The sequence below is a fragment of the Gastrolobium bilobum genome, unplaced genomic scaffold (genome assembly GCF_033153095.1).
Source record: "Gastrolobium bilobum isolate Gb01-03AN ecotype WA unplaced genomic scaffold, APGP_CSIRO_Gbil_v1 utg42486, whole genome shotgun sequence".
Classification (NCBI taxonomy): domain Eukaryota; kingdom Viridiplantae; phylum Streptophyta; class Magnoliopsida; order Fabales; family Fabaceae; genus Gastrolobium; species Gastrolobium bilobum.
In genome coordinates, this window is record NW_026899685.1 from 72,003 (window position 1) to 90,028 (window position 18,026).

Sequence of the window (18,026 nt, forward strand, 5' to 3'; positions counted from 1 at the left end):
TCACTTATCTAGCTCCTACTCCGTTCTAGTGCACTCTTTTTGAAAAGCCTATCCAACTATCAAAAGTTGTTTTGGGTCACCGTTTTCTTCCGGTCCTAATTTAGTATTAACCAAGGTTTAAAATTGTCGGTTGCAGCAACATAACTTTATGCATCCTGCTTTAGTTAACTATTCGTACAAAGCATGTGTCCGGAATTATGCGGATGAGCCATCATCTCATCATGTCATACAGTTTTTAATTTTTGATAAAGGAATTGCAAATCAACCATGCTACAACCTAATAATTGCTACTATAACAGGAAATCTACTTGGTGCATGCTGATGAATTAGATTATATTTGGCACTTGAGATCAATTGAGATATACCATTCCAATTATTTTATTTGTCATCTAAATTTCATGGACACATAGGAATCTAACAATAAGTCCTTGAAGATGTAATAGCATCTCCAAATATGCCTGCCTACGTGGGTGCTCATTATTGATCACTCCAAGTTTTGGTGCATAGAAACATCAGTTGACATGATAAACCTTGAATTTCCCTAGTTAACTCTAGAGAAGAAGCTGCAACTGTGTCACAGTCAACAAAATAACAAAGAACCACTCATGTACGCAATTTCATTATAAATGGTTTTGCACCTCAGATTTCATTACTCACACAGCCTCTTCCTTAGTTCACTTGGACACGAAAATCATCTACAGTTTTTGCTAAGTGTATCCTAAATTATCATCTAATTACACACGGATCCTGTTTCTAGGACCTGCGTAAATGGGATGGTAATCCTCTTTTTTCAAATTATCGTTTTTGCTTAAGAAAAATTGTAAAACCGAATTATGAACAGAGTAATGGAGCGAAATTTATCAGAACCTTAAGCGAAGATTTAGACAAGTGTATTAAACTTTAAATTGCAGAATGGTAAATGATTTTGAGTTTTATTGATATTCAACAGATACTTTAAATAAATTGAAATTAACACGGATTACTACGAAATGAATTAAGATAAAGAAAACAAGTTAAGCATACTTTTTTCCAGTTCCATAATAAATGAGCTTACCAAGCACTTTGAAATAATATTAAAATTTTACTCAGATTTGCTTAGTTTTAGTCTCTCGTACAAAATTTTCCTCGTTAGAGTACTACCTTGCAATTTCTCTCGTAAGATCAATGGCCTTGATTTCATTTTTTTTTTTTTCTCATTCTCTTTTTTTCTTTTTGCCCCTTCTAAGTGTGTGTTTTCCTCCACTTTCTCTTATCCAATATTTTCTCTTTGTTGGGGCGGTCATTTGTTGCAAGAAAAAAGTTGCTTTTTGAATTTTTGTCTTTTTCTATGTTTTGCTTTTGCTTCTGCCTTCTTTTCCCCCTCTCCTTCTTTGTTGTTGGGCTAATTCAACAAAGCCTTTTTCTTTCTTTTCTTTTCTTCTTTTTATAATTATCTGCAAAATAAATAACTAATCATGCTTAAAGAAGTCCAATGGAAATGAGTAGTAGAATTGCTCCCAAAATGGTAATTCAATTAACACAACACACATTTAATCAGAAAAAGATTTCCAAACTAGGATACATTTCTAAATTTTGATATATCATTACACTTCGAGAACCTTACGTGCTCAAGGTATTTCTGAAATATTAATCACTCAAGTGCCTCTGTCATGGCAATGATTAGTGGCATCACTATTTTCTTGCAATTGTCCACTTAAGAAATATTGGCATCCATAACATTGCAATGCTTATTAGCAGAATCCATTCCAGAGGTGTTTGTTTGCTGGAGAAGAAGGGTGAGGGACCAAAATACATGTATCCTTGTCACGTATCTATTTGCCTGTGGCTGTCACAAAATGCAAACCAGAATTTTGACAGAAGTTAAAAGATGAATAGAAAATTGCAATCACATATGCCACCATTAAATGTTGAATTTTTAATATTGCATTCAAATATTTGATTTACCTCAACAATAAAGCGTGCCCATAGTTTGTTCTTCCTAATTTCCATCTTTGCTTTCAAGATGTTCAACCCAAAATCATCCCGAATTTTGTCAACTAACTCAAGGAAGAAACCCTGCTCCTCACAAAGCATCTGCAACAAAGCAATGCAAATGAATTCACTGTGGCATAGATAATCAAAAAAGGATAGAAGATGATACTTAAAACATACATTCTAATTACTAATTAATCTTACCTCTATAAGCATTTGGCCAGGTGGGCTCATATCCTCAACTATAATTGGACATATCATTGTTTCGGATGCTACTTCAAATGCACATGTAACACCACAGTTTTTGCTATCTCCCGCACTACTTTCTCTTCGAACCACTCCATTTGGCTGGTCAATAAGCTAAATATCCAAGCAAATCCAATCATATCAGATACTAACTGATCAATTTTTTTTCTTTTAAATTTGTTGAAAAATAGTTTGATTGGTTACCTTTGGCTCATTCGGTTCCTGCATCCTGTCTGCATACTTGGTCATATTTTGTAAGAAATGCATGTATGCGGTGGTTCGGTCTAACAAAGAATCAATGCTACACTGTTAAATCAGAAAAACATTTGTCAACATATTACTATCAAAGCATTCTTATGAATAAATAATGTCACAAATCACAAAGGTTGAATAGGGGGAAAAAATTTATGAAATTGAAAATTTTGCATCACATATAGAGGAAATATTACCTTTTCACCATTGGGGATGATTTTTCTCAACTCTTTAATGCAGTCTTGGATCTGTTGGCGATCTTTGGGTCGTGGTCGAGTACTCTTCCCGGGCTTAGCCCTCCTCTTGTTGGCCTTTGTGGGTTCCTTGGGCTTTTCAAAGTGTCCTGGAACAGCCTTCCCAATATTAATGCTATGGCTATCATCAATCCGCATGCCTACTTCTGATTTTGGGAATGTATCTTTCTTGCTTAAAGAATTGTTTGTCTTGTACAAGTCAGAAACGGGCTGCATCAAGTTTGCTCTAGCCTCAGCCCCAGCAAGGTTTGCAAAGTGTAATGGGCTTGCATTCACTGGTGGAAATTCTAACATCTGCCTCTTATTGGGTGATAATAACTCATTCTCAAAACCAAAACTGTTAGAAGTATTGTAATTTGCTTCACCACTCAAAAGCTGTTCATTTCCTAACTGTGAGAACAATCGCTGTTGGGTGCTAGAGTGTGAACCAATATTCAACTCTGATATGCATTTAGAAAAGCCAGTATCAATAGCAGCGTTCACCCCTGGTGTAAGTATATTCTCCCACCATTTATCATCTTGATCACAGTTGAAATCAAGTTCCATGCCATCCAAGAGACTATTTTCAAAGTCATGGTTGTTGTTGTCCAATGTATTTACTGTTCTGCAGATGCTATCTTCTGGAGAAGCAGCAAACCACTGGCAAACATCATCCATGGATTGAGGTTGGTTATCTAATGAATTTCGTAACTTGTCTTGAAATGACCCTCTGTTCATTTTGTCCAATGAGGTCAATACTGAATCCTGAACTAGAAGTTTGCTAGTGCTACTAGCAAACGCATTTTCTTCTGTAGAACACATATCTGAAGCTTCTTGTGTCCTTATTTCAGATAACAATTGTTCCCCCAACAAATCAAAAGAAGATGCTTCATCATTCCATGCACCAAAACTGGAGTTTTGGGGAATTAAGCTGTCCATAGAAGAGTTAGGCTTCAAAAGCACATCTGTACTATCCCAATCTGATAATACAACTTGAGCTTCTGTGGTGCCATTCAATTGGTCACCAAGACAGGAAGAATCTACTCCCAATGAAGTCATTCCTTCTTCGTAAATCTTATATTGGGATGGGAAGGGATCGTTTGGATTTACAGAAGAATAAACCTTTCTCAATAGCTCTTCAGAGTTTTCATTATGAGCATAGTTGAGATTCCAATCATATGAATTTTCAGAAGAAACGGAAGCCAACAACCCATTTAGGTCATAATTTTCACAATCCAGAGATGAAACTGCATTTCCTGACACGTCAAGCATACCCATATTATCTGTCTCCATGAGTAAGCTTAGTGTTTGATCCAAAAACTCCATTCTCTCCAAAATCTGTAGCAATGAAAGTATTATGATACATTAGCACTCAGATATGCATCTGTGTAGATAAACATTGAGGACCAATAATAAATTTGATCTAGTAAAAATCATCATATTTAAACCTCTATGGTAAATACCTTATCTATCAATTCAAAGTTAGTACACAAATCAGGACGCCATGTGCATGATCTCATCATATCATGATAAAACTTGTCCACACTAATCTATTTATGCATGATGTCATAAATTCATTTTCTTTCACGATACTAACCTTCTTTTTCGATCCAAACTGTACAACTCCCAAATCTTTGACAGGTATGATCACCATTGTCTACAATTCAGAACTGTTCATCAATATACATTGCTCACGGCTTTACAGAAGAAGGATAATCAGATAAGCATACTTCATTTAATTAGTACTGAGACATTTATTACTCGTGATCTTGGTAACTTTAACCAAAATAATTATATTTGAGCATTGGTACAGAAATGTTTGAAGGGAAGGAATCTGAAAATACACGAAGGTTGGAACTTCAATTTTCGAATACACTTTCCTTCTTGAAGATTTGTATTACCTTTATCCCATAGGATAATTGTTGATGCAATCCAGAATCATCCTGCAGAAAGAAAAGGGAATTTTCAATATGTGCACAAAAAAACAAGTGTGCTTGAAACTTGAAATTTATGGTACCAACTCAACAGTTGAAAACAATACCTCATAAATATTCTTCCCAGTCAAATTCCATTCTTGGGTTTGACCATCTGAGTGCACCCAACTGTGCTTGCCCGTGAAAGCAGCTTCACTAATAATTCTACAGAGGACATGGCAACTGTATCAGCCTTTTGTGTTTCATTGATACGTATACTGTATATGCATTTTGATTTTGCACTTAGTTACTTAAAATGAATCTCTTGGATGAAGATGAAATTTGCAAAGTTTAACAGCCACACTTGGGTTAAAATTAAGAGGTTATAGAAACGTACCCTTCGCCCAACAAGTGGACCTGTGGAAGCATGTTGGTAATCTCTTCTCCCAATTGCTCTTCATAGTATGCTTCTTCCACACTCAACATCCTACGAGAATTTCAAACATGCAATCTACGGTGAGAAAGGTCAAATGACAGTGAAATGTTAAAGCATTCCTTACTACTATAGAACAAGTATAACTGAAATATGACAGTTCAACAACTCAATGTTTTCAGTATTTTTTCGATGGAAGAAGAAACGTTTCTACTTCCCAGTAGCCACTACCAAGGGAGAAAAAAAAAAAAAAAAAACACAAAGATAGAAGCATAATTGAAATAATAGAAGAGAATGGAAAAGGAAGCTTACAAGGAATTTTGTGGATTGAAGCGCCAGAAAATGGCGTAAGACCAGCCATCCCCACAAGTACAAAGAGTCTTGAGCTTATGCCTTAGAGTAAGAGGCATTGCCATTGCCATTACTATTTGCCACTAACTAATACACGAACGTGATGATGTTGTTCAACTATAGCCTATATATATCAGAACATAAATTGGTGAATTGAAGCCAGTACACGAATATTTACTTAACAAGATCAAACATGTCAAGTGTGACAGGAAAGGTAAACTCTGAACAAATATGTTGTCAGGTTTGGATTCTCCTCACTTCCAATCAAATCTAAAAGCATATACATATATAACTTCCCCACTACGGGCCCCACTCTCCCACCTTGGTCGGTCACTCACTGCCTACAAATATTAGGAAACTTTTACTTTTATTATTTATATCATGTGCTTGTAATGGTTCATAATTTCATATATTCGCTCATTCATTGCCAAAAAGAAATAGGACTGATTTGGTTTCCTCTTGATACCAACATAAATTGGATTATTAAAGTAAGGCGAATCAAGGATTTATATATATAAAATTATGGCGACGTATACACCTACAGATATAATACTATGAGTATCGGGTGAATAAAAATGGAACATTAATGTATCATGAAATTAAATGCAGAAAAGATGTGGTCGTCATTGTTTTTTTATCAAGCAGATACGCATGGATGGTAGAATTGAAAGTTTTAATTTATGCTCGTAATTATGTCATAATTCTTCATAATTAATAAGATTGAATGACAATAATTATAATTTACGTGCATCGAATTTCGGCATCTTCTCTTCTAAATGGGAAAAGTTGTCCATACCATAATCATAATTAATTAGTGATGTGTGTGTGTGTGTTATTGCGTATGTATTATTGACCTTGCGCCCCGCGAATGATTGGCTGAACTAGCCACGAATGCTGATAACGCTGATATATGTATTCTTCTGCAATTTTATTTTTTTTTCCTATTGTTTTGCGGGGAAAACTAGAACGTAGTATAACTATAAAAATAATTGGGCTATATTACTGAGCAGTGGTCCCGTCGCTTTCTAGTTCCTAGGCAAAGGGGAATCTTCTGATTCCTCTTCATTGTTTCTCGCCTTGCTGTAAAGTCACATTTGGTTAAGGACTAGTTCCATATTTTATAAAGATGTGAATTTGAATCTCGCAGGTTGATATGAGAATTTTTTTGTGAGACATCTATAAACCTTCTCAGAAATATTCAAAAAAAATTGGGAGTATCTGGCCCGGTGAAATATCGGTATATAACTCTACCTAAACTTTTAACTAAAAAAAATAGTTACCATTGCATTGTTAATCGGCTTCGAATTAAAAAGATTAAAGCTCAACTTTATAAGGTATAGATATTGTGCACACGTAAGTTTAAACTTTAAAGCACTGTGTGAAATTTTCTTATATTTTTTAACCAAATTATGATTTATATATATATATATATATATATATATATATATATATATATATATATATATAACAAACTACCTTGTTTTTAAATATAATAGTGGCATTTAAGTTCGAATCTATAACCTCATATATACAAACTACTCATACCAATCCTAGTGGCTTACAAAATTTTAAAATTTAATTGCCATGATTTATAGAATAATTTATTATAAAATTGTGATTTGATTAATTAAAACTTTTTTATGCAAAATAACCGAGTGATATAAATGTGTAAAGGTTGACATTTATTTCTCTTTATGTACATTTATGATTCATTGATATCGATTTGAAGCAAAGCATTCTAATATTAATAAATGTATTGCAAAAAAAAATATTAATAAATAATTTTTATGTATTCTAATAAAATGAGTAGAACTTTTGGATGCCGTAGCTAACCACTCAGCACTCAGCAGCTATGATGAAGCGTGTGGTGGCTGTAGGGGACAAAATTATAAGCCTTTGTTATCCGAGAAAAAGAAGGCTTTCATTTGCAATGCGAAGAACAATCATAATAGCTAGGGAACTTGGCGTCTTGCAATCATTTGTGCTTTCTTCTTTGCCTTCCTCGTCTTTTATGATACACAAACATCCCACCACCAAAGCCTAAAGAAAATTAAATAAAATGGAGCTGCTAAATTCTAATTAAGTACAGCATATGAAATGACGTATTGCTGATTTCAAAGACCCTATGATTTTCAATCAATGAAGATCGACGAATGAACAAAAGCAACATGAATAGTTCTAAAAAGGACATTTTCCCACGACTTCATGCTTGATACATAAGTTGGATTGATGTATTTGTGTTCGCATTTGGCAAAAGGTTTATATTGGCTTTCATGATCCATATGACTACACAAATTTACAGGAGATATATTCAGCTTGTTCATTGGCTTCTATGATCTTCAGCTAGCTTTCCTCCTTTTGCTTTAAAAATTAAAAGAAAGAGGTTTGCTTCATTAAGCAAGAATTATGATTGGTGTCCTTGCATCCAATTCAAAAGAAAGTCCTACACATCATGAACTAAAGGAACTACGAAGATTTAGTCGAACCCTTTCAATTGAATGATAATATGTCAAATTTCAAATTCAGCTTAGTAAGGTCCGGATTGAATGAGCTTTTAAAAAAGAAAAAACATTATTTTTTTATAAGGATTTTTTTTTAAAGATAAAGTTATTTTGCATTTACATATAGTATGCGAAAAATATTGTTAAATACATATATTATTTAAATGTTAAAATTTAAAAATATTTTTTATGTATACAATTATTGAAAAAGATATGTGAAAATAATTTATGAGAGCAAATTTAGTAGTGTCAGATGTGGTGGTAGTGGCTACGATAGCAGGGTGAAGGAGATAAGATGATGGTAGCGACGACAACGGTGATATAGGTGGTGGCGGGGTGATAGTGACGATGATAGTGATGACAGTGATAGCAATGTACGGTGGTAATGGTGATGGTAACAATAACAATTATAATGGAAGAAGTGTTCGTGATAATATTAAGTGAGATGAGATTTGTTAGAATTAAGGAAAATTTTAAAAAAAAAAACATTTCCCTTATAACTTTTGTTTTTTAGAATATCAGAAGCAAAAAAAAATTAGATTTGAAAAAAATAAGTTTATGATTTTTTTTTACTACTTTTGTTTTAAAAAAACAAACACATATAAAATGAAAAGAATTTTTTATTTAAAAAATGTAACATTTGAAAAGAAAAAAAAAATTCCAATACGGGGTCTAATCTTTAACTTTTATCTTTGTGGAAAGCATGCTTTTTAGAAAAGGGCAATACACCCTTTTCCAAGGGAATATAATACAGGAACTATTATTGTTAGTTATTATCGTGTCATGTTCTCTTTACCCACGGTGGCATATGTTATTGTATTTTTCTTTTTTGAATTTCCCACCATGTTTCTTTCTCTCTCTTTTTTGATCTTTTTTAGAAATATATTTACTTTTGACTAAATTATCATTTCACTCCATTATTATTCTTTGTCATTTAACTAGTGGATATTGCAAGTTTTGATAATAAAATTATGGTTTTAATTTTTTTTATAATGAATGTAGATAAGTTATCTACGTTCACTTTCAAAATAACATCGTTTTGGGTTGAAAAATTAAAAAATTATAATAAAAAAAATTATTGTAACTTTGAAATAAATTATAATTACAAAAATATCATAATTTTTGCCGAAAAATGACGTCGTTTTGAGTCTAATGTAAATAACTTAACTACGTTGAAAACAAAAAAAAAATCCTAAAATTATTATTTGAATATTTTCTCTGACATACTCTTTATTAGTTGGTAATGTCGTTGGATTTTTCTCTTATCTCGTGAGAAAAAGTTAATTGAGGATTGCTGAGGGCTGGTGCTATTATGAGTCTTAGGTTTATTTTATTTTTTCAGTGATTTGCGCTTAAGCTCATAGATAACTATTGTTACTTAGTGTTTCTAAATCTATTTATATTTCTCTTGTAATCGAAAGCTTAGTAAGGAGTGTGGTGAGAAGAATATAATAAAATATTATTGGATGTAGTCCACATTAAATAAAGGAAAAACTTCATTTTCACCCACTGTGATTTTGTGATTTATCATTTGACCCCTTGTGGTTTTAAATTTATCACTTAGACCCATTGTGCTTAAAAAATTTATCATTTAACCGCTCGTGGTTTCAAACTTTCACTTAGATACCTTGTGGTTAGAAAAATTTTCACTTAAATTCCTTGTGGTTACGAAAATTAAAAAATTAAAAAAAAAAATTTAAAATAAATATTCTCTTTTTTATTTTATATTCTCACCTAATGCATTTAGGGTTAAAAAATAGTTTTTTTTAAAAAAAAAAATCACTTATTTTTATCAAGAAAATAAATTCAAATCAAATATTATTTTATTTCATCTATTTTTTACCCGATATCGCTATAAAATTATCTAAAGAAAGTAAATATCTTATTTTGATAATACATATTTAATTTTTCTTAAATAATATTTTTTTAATTTCAAATATATTTTAAAAAATTAAGATAATTTATAAATTAATTTCAGAATAAATAACATGAAATATTTTTAAACCATAAATGCATTGATTACATAAGGATATAAAATAAAAAAGAGAGAAAATTTATTTTAAAAATTTATTTTTTTAAATATTTATTTTTAAACCACAAGGTGTCTAAGTGAAATTTTTTGTAACCAGAAAGGGTCTAAGTGAAAATTTAAAACCATATGGGGTTGAATGGCAAAATATCTCAGCACAGTGAATCTAATTGATAAGTTTAAAACCACAGGAATCAAATGATAAATCACAAAATCACAATAGGTGAAAATGAAGTTTTTCCTTAAATGAATCAAGATAAATATGAAGACCTCCTATGCATTATGGAATATGGAATATATATTTTGATGATGACAAAGGATTTATAAGAAGTCTCAAATTGAAGATGGAGTGTGAAGATACAAGTGATTAGGTATTTTAGATTTTTTGTAACACATTAGATATATCATTAAGCATGATTCCAAGCTCCATTGCATGCCAATACATATTATTGCATATCATGCTAATTTCATAATAAATAATAATGATTTTGATTTTGATAAAAACATGTTTTAAAACTATAATAAAACTAAATCATTTAATATAACTAAAATGAAAAAGGACGTTAGCTTTTCGAAAAAGTAATAAGGAAAGCAATCAAGGAAAGCTATTTGGAAAAAGTAATAATGAAAGTATTCAGGTAAGGCTTTGCATTCACGTGGATTAGCTTTTCAAATTCAGTTTTCTTAAATATAATATAATAAGAAAAAGTGGCTTTACCAATTGAAAAGATATACGAAAACTTCACGTCACGTGGGTTCTCTTAAGAAGATACTAAGCAATATAAAAAGAGTGTAATAAAACAAAAAGAAAAAGCATCATCATCACTCTTACAAATTTTCCTCCTCTCTCTCTCTCTGCGCAAAAACAAGATTTAGAAAGAAAAAGCAAGTTTCAGAAATCACAAACAGAGAGCGTCTCTGAACACGGTGAAAAGCGATTATGCATAGTTATCTTCTTCGTGCCTTTGAACCGGAGAAACTGAGATTTTGTGCGTGCATCTCCAAGAGTGAAAAATCTGCAAAAGCTAAAAGTCCATCAAGAATAAGACCTACACTTCTATGATTGATACTGAATGTTGGGGTTTTCTTGAGGGAGCAAATTAAACAAAATTTTTGGGGCTTCATTTTGGTAAACTCTAATCTACTCATATTCTTGGTTAATATTTCTATTTGAACCCTATATTCTGAAATCTTGAAGAATTTTGGTTAAGAATGTTAAATCTGAATTTCTGATTTCATTGAAGCATATTGTGTTTAATTCAGATTTTTGTTTGGGATTTATTGTTTAGAAACCTAATCTTGAATTGTTCTAGGAATTTTATTGTTGAAATATTAAATCTGAATTTTCTGTTTTAATTGAGATATATTTTGATTAAAACTCAGATTTCTTGTGGTTTATCAATAAAAGATTTATCTAGAACTGATTCTGAATTTTTTGTGAAATTTTGAGAGAAATTACAATTCTGATTTTTCTGAATATAATGTGATAATTTCTTTTTAAATCAGAATTTTTAGTGTCTATCATTTTGATACTTGATATAAATAAATACAAGTTCCTTATTGCTGAAAATTTATAGTTTGTGATACACATACTTGTGCTCTAAATTTTCTGCATACATCATATCATTTTTGGAGCTTGTTATTGTGCTTTATTTGATATATCAAGTGTGATAGGACATTGTAATAGGTTGAAAAATTTCCTGTTATAAATATGAGATATTGTATTGGTTGTTAAAGTGGAGTAGTTGTGTGCTGTAAATCTGTCCTAGGTGTGTGGGTGCAACCGAGTGGGTTGGCGACCTTGTGCTTGGCTTGAGAGTGTGTCTCAAGGCCTGAAGCCTCAAGAATCCACTAGGGAGAGTGGAGGTCTTGTGTGAGAGGAGTTGGTGAACTCCTTAGGTTCGGCTTGAGAGTATTCTCTGAGCTTGGAGCAGTGTAGGCACTAGGAAGATTTTTGATATCTTGTTTGATTGCATGTGTGACGAGTGTTTGTAAAACTGGTACACTTGTGATAAATAAAATATCTGCAGCTACTTCAGTCTGGACGTAGCACCCTACTTAGGCTTAGTGGGTGTGAACCAGGATATATCGTGTGTCCATTGTCTCTCATTTAATTTCCGAATATTTTGTTTATAGACTGACAGTTACACTAGTTCTATTATAATTGCTGCGTTTATACTCTATAAATTGCTAAGGTACGCTTTCTATTACTACATTGTTCTTAGCATTGCGAAAAACTATTTTGGGCATATAGGGATTGAAGAAAAATTGTGTAATTGTTTACTGAATTTAAAATGATTTTGAAAAAGTTTAGAACACCTATTCACCCCCTCTAGGTGTTCCGTAAGCGTCCTGTGTAAGAAGCCACTTGCCCAACAAGTGGTATCAGAGCTACGTGCTCTGAGTGATTGGCTATCTGCCAAAGAGTTAAAGATCCTATGGCTTCTTTCCATCAGGATATTCCTCTTGAGGGTGGTTCAACCAACCGTCCTCCATTTTTCAATGGGATTGATTATCCTTATTGGAAAACTCGGATGCAGATTTTTCTTGAGTCAGTAGATCTTAAAATTTGGTATAGTGTAGAGGAAGGATATCAGCCTCCAACCACACTAGATGACAATGGAAAAACTGTGCCTAAAAAACACACAGATTTTACTAGAGATGAATTAGAGAAAGCCCAATACAACTCAAAAGCAAAGAACTTAATAGTTAATGCACTTGGCAAAGACGAATACTACCGAGTATCTTCATGTAAGACCGCACGTGAGATGTGGCTTATTTTAGAAACAACTCATGAAGGTACTAGTGAAGTAAAGCGTTCTAAACAAAATGCATTATCTAGAGAGTTTGAGCTCTTTGAGATGCATGAGGGTGAATCTATATTTGACATGCAAAAACGTTTTATGCATATAGTTACTTCAATGAATGCTTTAAATATTTTCCATGATGATGAACTGTTAGTTAACAAAATTCTGAGATGTCTTACTAAGGAATGGGATGCAAAGACTTCGGCAATCTATGAAGCTAAAGACCTCTCTACAATGTCAATAGCTACCTTATTTGGAAAGCTTCAAGAATATGAGTTGGAGTTAAACAGAAGGGCTAACCGTGAGCTTAACAAGAAGAAACAAAAGGGAATAGCTCTCAAGGTATCATCATCTCATTCAAAGGAAAGTAAGGAAAGTACTGATACATCATCAAGTGATTCAAGCTCCGGTGAAGACGACGAAATGACAATGTTTGTGAAAAAATTTAACAAGTCATTCACCAATTTCTTCAACAAGAAGTTCAACAAAAGAAGAAGAAGAGATGTTGGCCAAAGAAGAAAAGACAACAATTCAAGCAATGCAAACTCAAACAATGCTTGTTTTGAGTGCGGAAAAGAAGGCCACTTCCAAAAGGATTGTCCTAATAAAAAGAATAAATATGACAACGGCAAGTTCAAGAAAGGTAAAGGCAAAACGAAAAAGAAGGCCTACATGGCATTCTCGGATGATTCATCAAGTTCATCAAGCTCTTCAAGTAGTGAAAAGGCAAACTTGTGCTTAATGGCAAATCTAGAGGATGAACATACCGAGGTATACTCTTGTCACTCTTCTAACTCTTTATGTGATAGTAGTTCATGTAATAATTCTAACTCTATGTGTGACACTAATTCATGTGATACTTCTTCTATGATTGGTCCATCTTATGATGATCTATTATATGCTTATAAATGTTTGCAAGTTGAGAATGAAAAATTAACCTCTAAGGTTGAGAAAATTAAAAAGGAGAAAAATAACTTGCAAAACAATGTTGATAGCTTAACAACCATTGTAAATGATCTAATGAAAGACAATGAAGATCTTAAAAATGAAAATCTTTTTATGAATTGTCTTGTTGGATCATGTGATGATGTGAATCCCCCTTCCACTATTCCATGTGCTAAATGTGTTGAATTATCTGATGTAAGTTGGATAGGAAGAGCACGAGTGGCACATGTCATTTGTTTGGAAACGCTTTAGTTTCTTGGCATAGTAAGAAGCAAGCTAGTGTAGCTCTATCCACTGCGGAAGCAGAGTATATAGCTGCAGGTAGTTGTGTTGCCCAAGTTCTTTGGATGAAGCAACAACTTCTGGACTATGGTTTGAAACTTGAGACTGTTCCCATCTTTTGTGATAACACAAGTGCTATTAACCTAACTAAGAATCCCATTCAGCATTCACGTACTAAACATATTGATATTCGTCATCATTTCATTCGTGATCATGTTAGTAAAAGAGATGTTGAAATTAATTTTGTTGATACAACTAAACAATTAGCGGATATTTTTACAAAGCCATTACCTAGAGATACCTATGAAAGATTGCGTATGGAATTAGGCTTATTTGATCCGTCTTCTTAATACATGCACATTCATGCCTTATAACATGTCTTTAGTCATTATGCCTTATAATATGCTTTGTTTTATCTCATGCTACTATTATTTTTGATAATGTCAAAGGGGGAGAAAATATGATAAAAGAATGTCAAATTGAGCTTATGCATATTGATAGGGGGAGCTTAATTAAATTTTAAAGTTGATATATTACATGTTATCTAACCTTTGCTACTAATCATTTTATTTGTCTCAATTTGAGTATATATTGCCATCATAAAAAAAGGGGGAGTATGTGATTACATGATTTAAATATCTTATGCTACTAACCCTTACTTGTTTCAATTTGAGTTTAAATTGCCATCATCAAAAAGGGGGAGATTGAAGACCTCCTATGCATTATGGAATATGGAATATATATTTTGATGATGACAAAGGATTTATAAGAAGTCTCAAATTGAAGATGGAGTGTGAAGATACAAGTGATTAGGTATTTTAGATTTTTTGTAACACATTAGATATATCATTAAGCATGATTCCAAGCTTCATTGCATGCCAATACATATTATTGCATTTCATGCTAATTTCATAATAAATAATAATGATTTTGATTTTGATAAAAACATGTTTTAAAACTATAATAAAACTAAATCATTTAATATAACTAAAATGAAAAAGGACGTTAGCTTTTCGAAAAAGTAATAAGGAAAGCAATCAAGGAAAGCTATTTGGAAAAAGTAATAATGAAAGTATTCAGGTAAGGCTTTGCATTCACGTGGATTAGCTTTTCAAATTCAGTTTTCTTAAATATAATATAATAAGAAAAAGTGGCTTTACCAATTGAAAAGATATACGAAAACTTCACGTCACGTGGGTTCTCTTAAGAAGATACTAAGCAATATAAAAAGAGTGTAATAAAACAAAAAGAAAAAGCATCATCGTCACTCTTACAAATTTTCCTCCTCTCTCTCTCTCTCTGCGCAAAAACAAGATTTAGAAAGAAAAAGCAAGTTTCAGAAATCACAAACAGAGAGCGTCTCTGAACACGGTGAAAAGCGATTATGCATAGTTATCTTCTTCGTGCCTTTGAACCGGAGAAACTGAGATTTTGTGCGTGCATCTCCAAGAGTGAAAAATCTGCAAAAGCTAAAAGTCCATCAAGAATAAGACCTACACTTCTATGATTGATACTGAATGTTGGGGTTTTCTTGAGGGAGCAAATTAAACAAAATTTTTGGGGCTTCATTTTGGTAAACTCTAATCTACTCATATTCTTGGTTAATATTTCTATTTGAACCCTATATTCTGAAATCTTGAAGAATTTTGGTTAAGAATGTTAAATCTGAATTTCTGATTTCATTGAAGCATATTGTGTTTAATTCAGATTTTTGTTTGGGATTTATTGTTTAGAAACCTAATCTTGAATTGTTCTAGGAATTTTATTGTTGAAATATTAAATCTGAATTTTCTGTTTTAATTGAGATATATTTTGATTAAAACTCAGATTTCTTGTGGTTTATCAATAAAAGATTTATCTAGAACTGATTCTGAATTTTTTGTGAAATTTTGAGAGAAATTACAATTCTGATTTTTCTGAATATAATGTGATAATTTCTTTTTAAATCAGAATTTTTAGTGTCTATCATTTTGATACTTGATATAAATAAATACAAGTTCCTTATTGCTGAAAATTTATAGTTTGTGATACACATACTTGTGCTCTAAATTTTCTGCATACATCATATCATTTTTGGAGCTTGTTATTGTGCTTTATTTGATATATCAAGTGTGATAGGACATTGTAATAGGTTGAAAAATTTCCTGTTATAAATATGAGATATTGTATTGGTTGTTAAAGTGGAGTAGTTGTGTGCTGTAAATCTGTCCTAGGTGTGTGGGTGCAACCGAGTGGGTTGGCGACCTTGTGCTTGGCTTGAGAGTGTGTCTCAAGGCCTGAAGCCTCAAGAATCCACTAGGGAGAGTGGAGGTCTTGTGTGAGAGGAGTTGGTGAACTCCTTAGGTTCGGCTTGAGAGTATTCTCTGAGCTTGGAGCAGTGTAGGCACTAGGAAGATTTTTGATATCTTGTTTGATTGCATGTGTGACGAGTGTTTGTAAAACTGGTACACTTGTGATAAATAAAATATCTGCAGCTACTTCAGTCTGGACGTAGCACCCTACTTAGGCTTAGTGGGTGTGAACCAGGATATATCGTGTGTCCATTGTCTCTCATTTAATTTCCGAATATTTTGTTTATAGACTGACAGTTACACTAGTTCTATTATAATTGCTGCGTTTATACTCTATAAATTGCTAAGGTACGCTTTCTATTACTACATTGTTCTTAGCATTGCGAAAAACTATTTTGGGCATATAGGGATTGAAGAAAAATTGTGTAATTGTTTACTGAATTTAAAATGATTTTGAAAAAGTTTAGAACACCTATTCACCCCCTCTAGGTGTTCCGTAAGCGTCCTGTGTAAGAAGCCACTTGCCCAACAAGTGGTATCAGAGCTACGTGCTCTGAGTGATTGGCTATCTGCCAAAGAGTTAAAGATCCTATGGCTTCTTTCCATCAGGATATTCCTCTTGAGGGTGGTTCAACCAACCGTCCTCCATTTTTCAATGGGATTGATTATCCTTATTGGAAAACTCGGATGCAGATTTTTCTTGAGTCAGTAGATCTTAAAATTTGGTATAGTGTAGAGGAAGGATATCAGCCTCCAACCACACTAGATGACAATGGAAAAACTGTGCCTAAAAAACACACAGATTTTACTAGAGATGAATTAGAGAAAGCCCAATACAACTCAAAAGCAAAGAACTTAATAGTTAATGCACTTGGCAAAGACGAATACTACCGAGTATCTTCATGTAAGACCGCACGTGAGATGTGGCTTATTTTAGAAACAACTCATGAAGGTACTAGTGAAGTAAAGCGTTCTAAACAAAATGCATTATCTAGAGAGTTTGAGCTCTTTGAGATGCATGAGGGTGAATCTATATTTGACATGCAAAAACGTTTTATGCATATAGTTACTTCAATGAATGCTTTAAATATTTTCCATGATGATGAACTGTTAGTTAACAAAATTCTGAGATGTCTTACTAAGGAATGGGATGCAAAGACTTCGGCAATCTATGAAGCTAAAGACCTCTCTACAATGTCAATAGCTACCTTATTTGGAAAGCTTCAAGAATATGAGTTGGAGTTAAACAGAAGGGCTAACCGTGAGCTTAACAAGAAGAAACAAAAGGGAATAGCTCTCAAGGTATCATCATCTCATTCAAAGGAAAGTAAGGAAAGTACTGATACATCATCAAGTGATTCAAGCTCCGGTGAAGACGACGAAATGACAATGTTTGTGAAAAAATTTAACAAGTCATTCACCAATTTCTTCAACAAGAAGTTCAACAAAAGAAGAAGAAGAGATGTTGGCCAAAGAAGAAAAGACAACAATTCAAGCAATGCAAACTCAAACAATGCTTGTTTTGAGTGCGGAAAAGAAGGCCACTTCCAAAAGGATTGTCCTAATAAAAAGAATAAATATGACAACGGCAAGTTCAAGAAAGGTAAAGGCAAAACGAAAAAGAAGGCCTACATGGCATTCTCGGATGATTCATCAAGTTCATCAAGCTCTTCAAGTAGTGAAAAGGCAAACTTGTGCTTAATGGCAAATCTAGAGGATGAACATACCGAGGTATACTCTTGTCACTCTTCTAACTCTTTATGTGATAGTAG

The 18,026-nt window shown here is 32.8% G+C and overlaps 1 protein-coding gene across 1 annotated transcript; it reads right to left on the reverse strand.

Moving 5' to 3' along the window:
* Positions 1–1,693: 1,693 nt before the first annotated feature.
* On the reverse strand, positions 1,694–5,470 carry LOC133292566 (transcription factor bHLH155-like). The gene is made up of 10 exons (XM_061490988.1): positions 5,361–5,470; positions 5,013–5,102; positions 4,744–4,840; positions 4,604–4,645; positions 4,300–4,359; positions 2,667–4,040; positions 2,422–2,523; positions 2,176–2,331; positions 1,941–2,073; positions 1,694–1,827 (listed from the first exon to the last, which is right to left on the reverse strand). The coding sequence occupies exons 1-10, from the start codon at positions 5,468–5,470 to the stop codon at positions 1,694–1,696; spliced, it is 2,298 nt and encodes a 765-aa protein (XP_061346972.1).
* Positions 5,471–18,026: the final 12,556 nt, after the last annotated feature.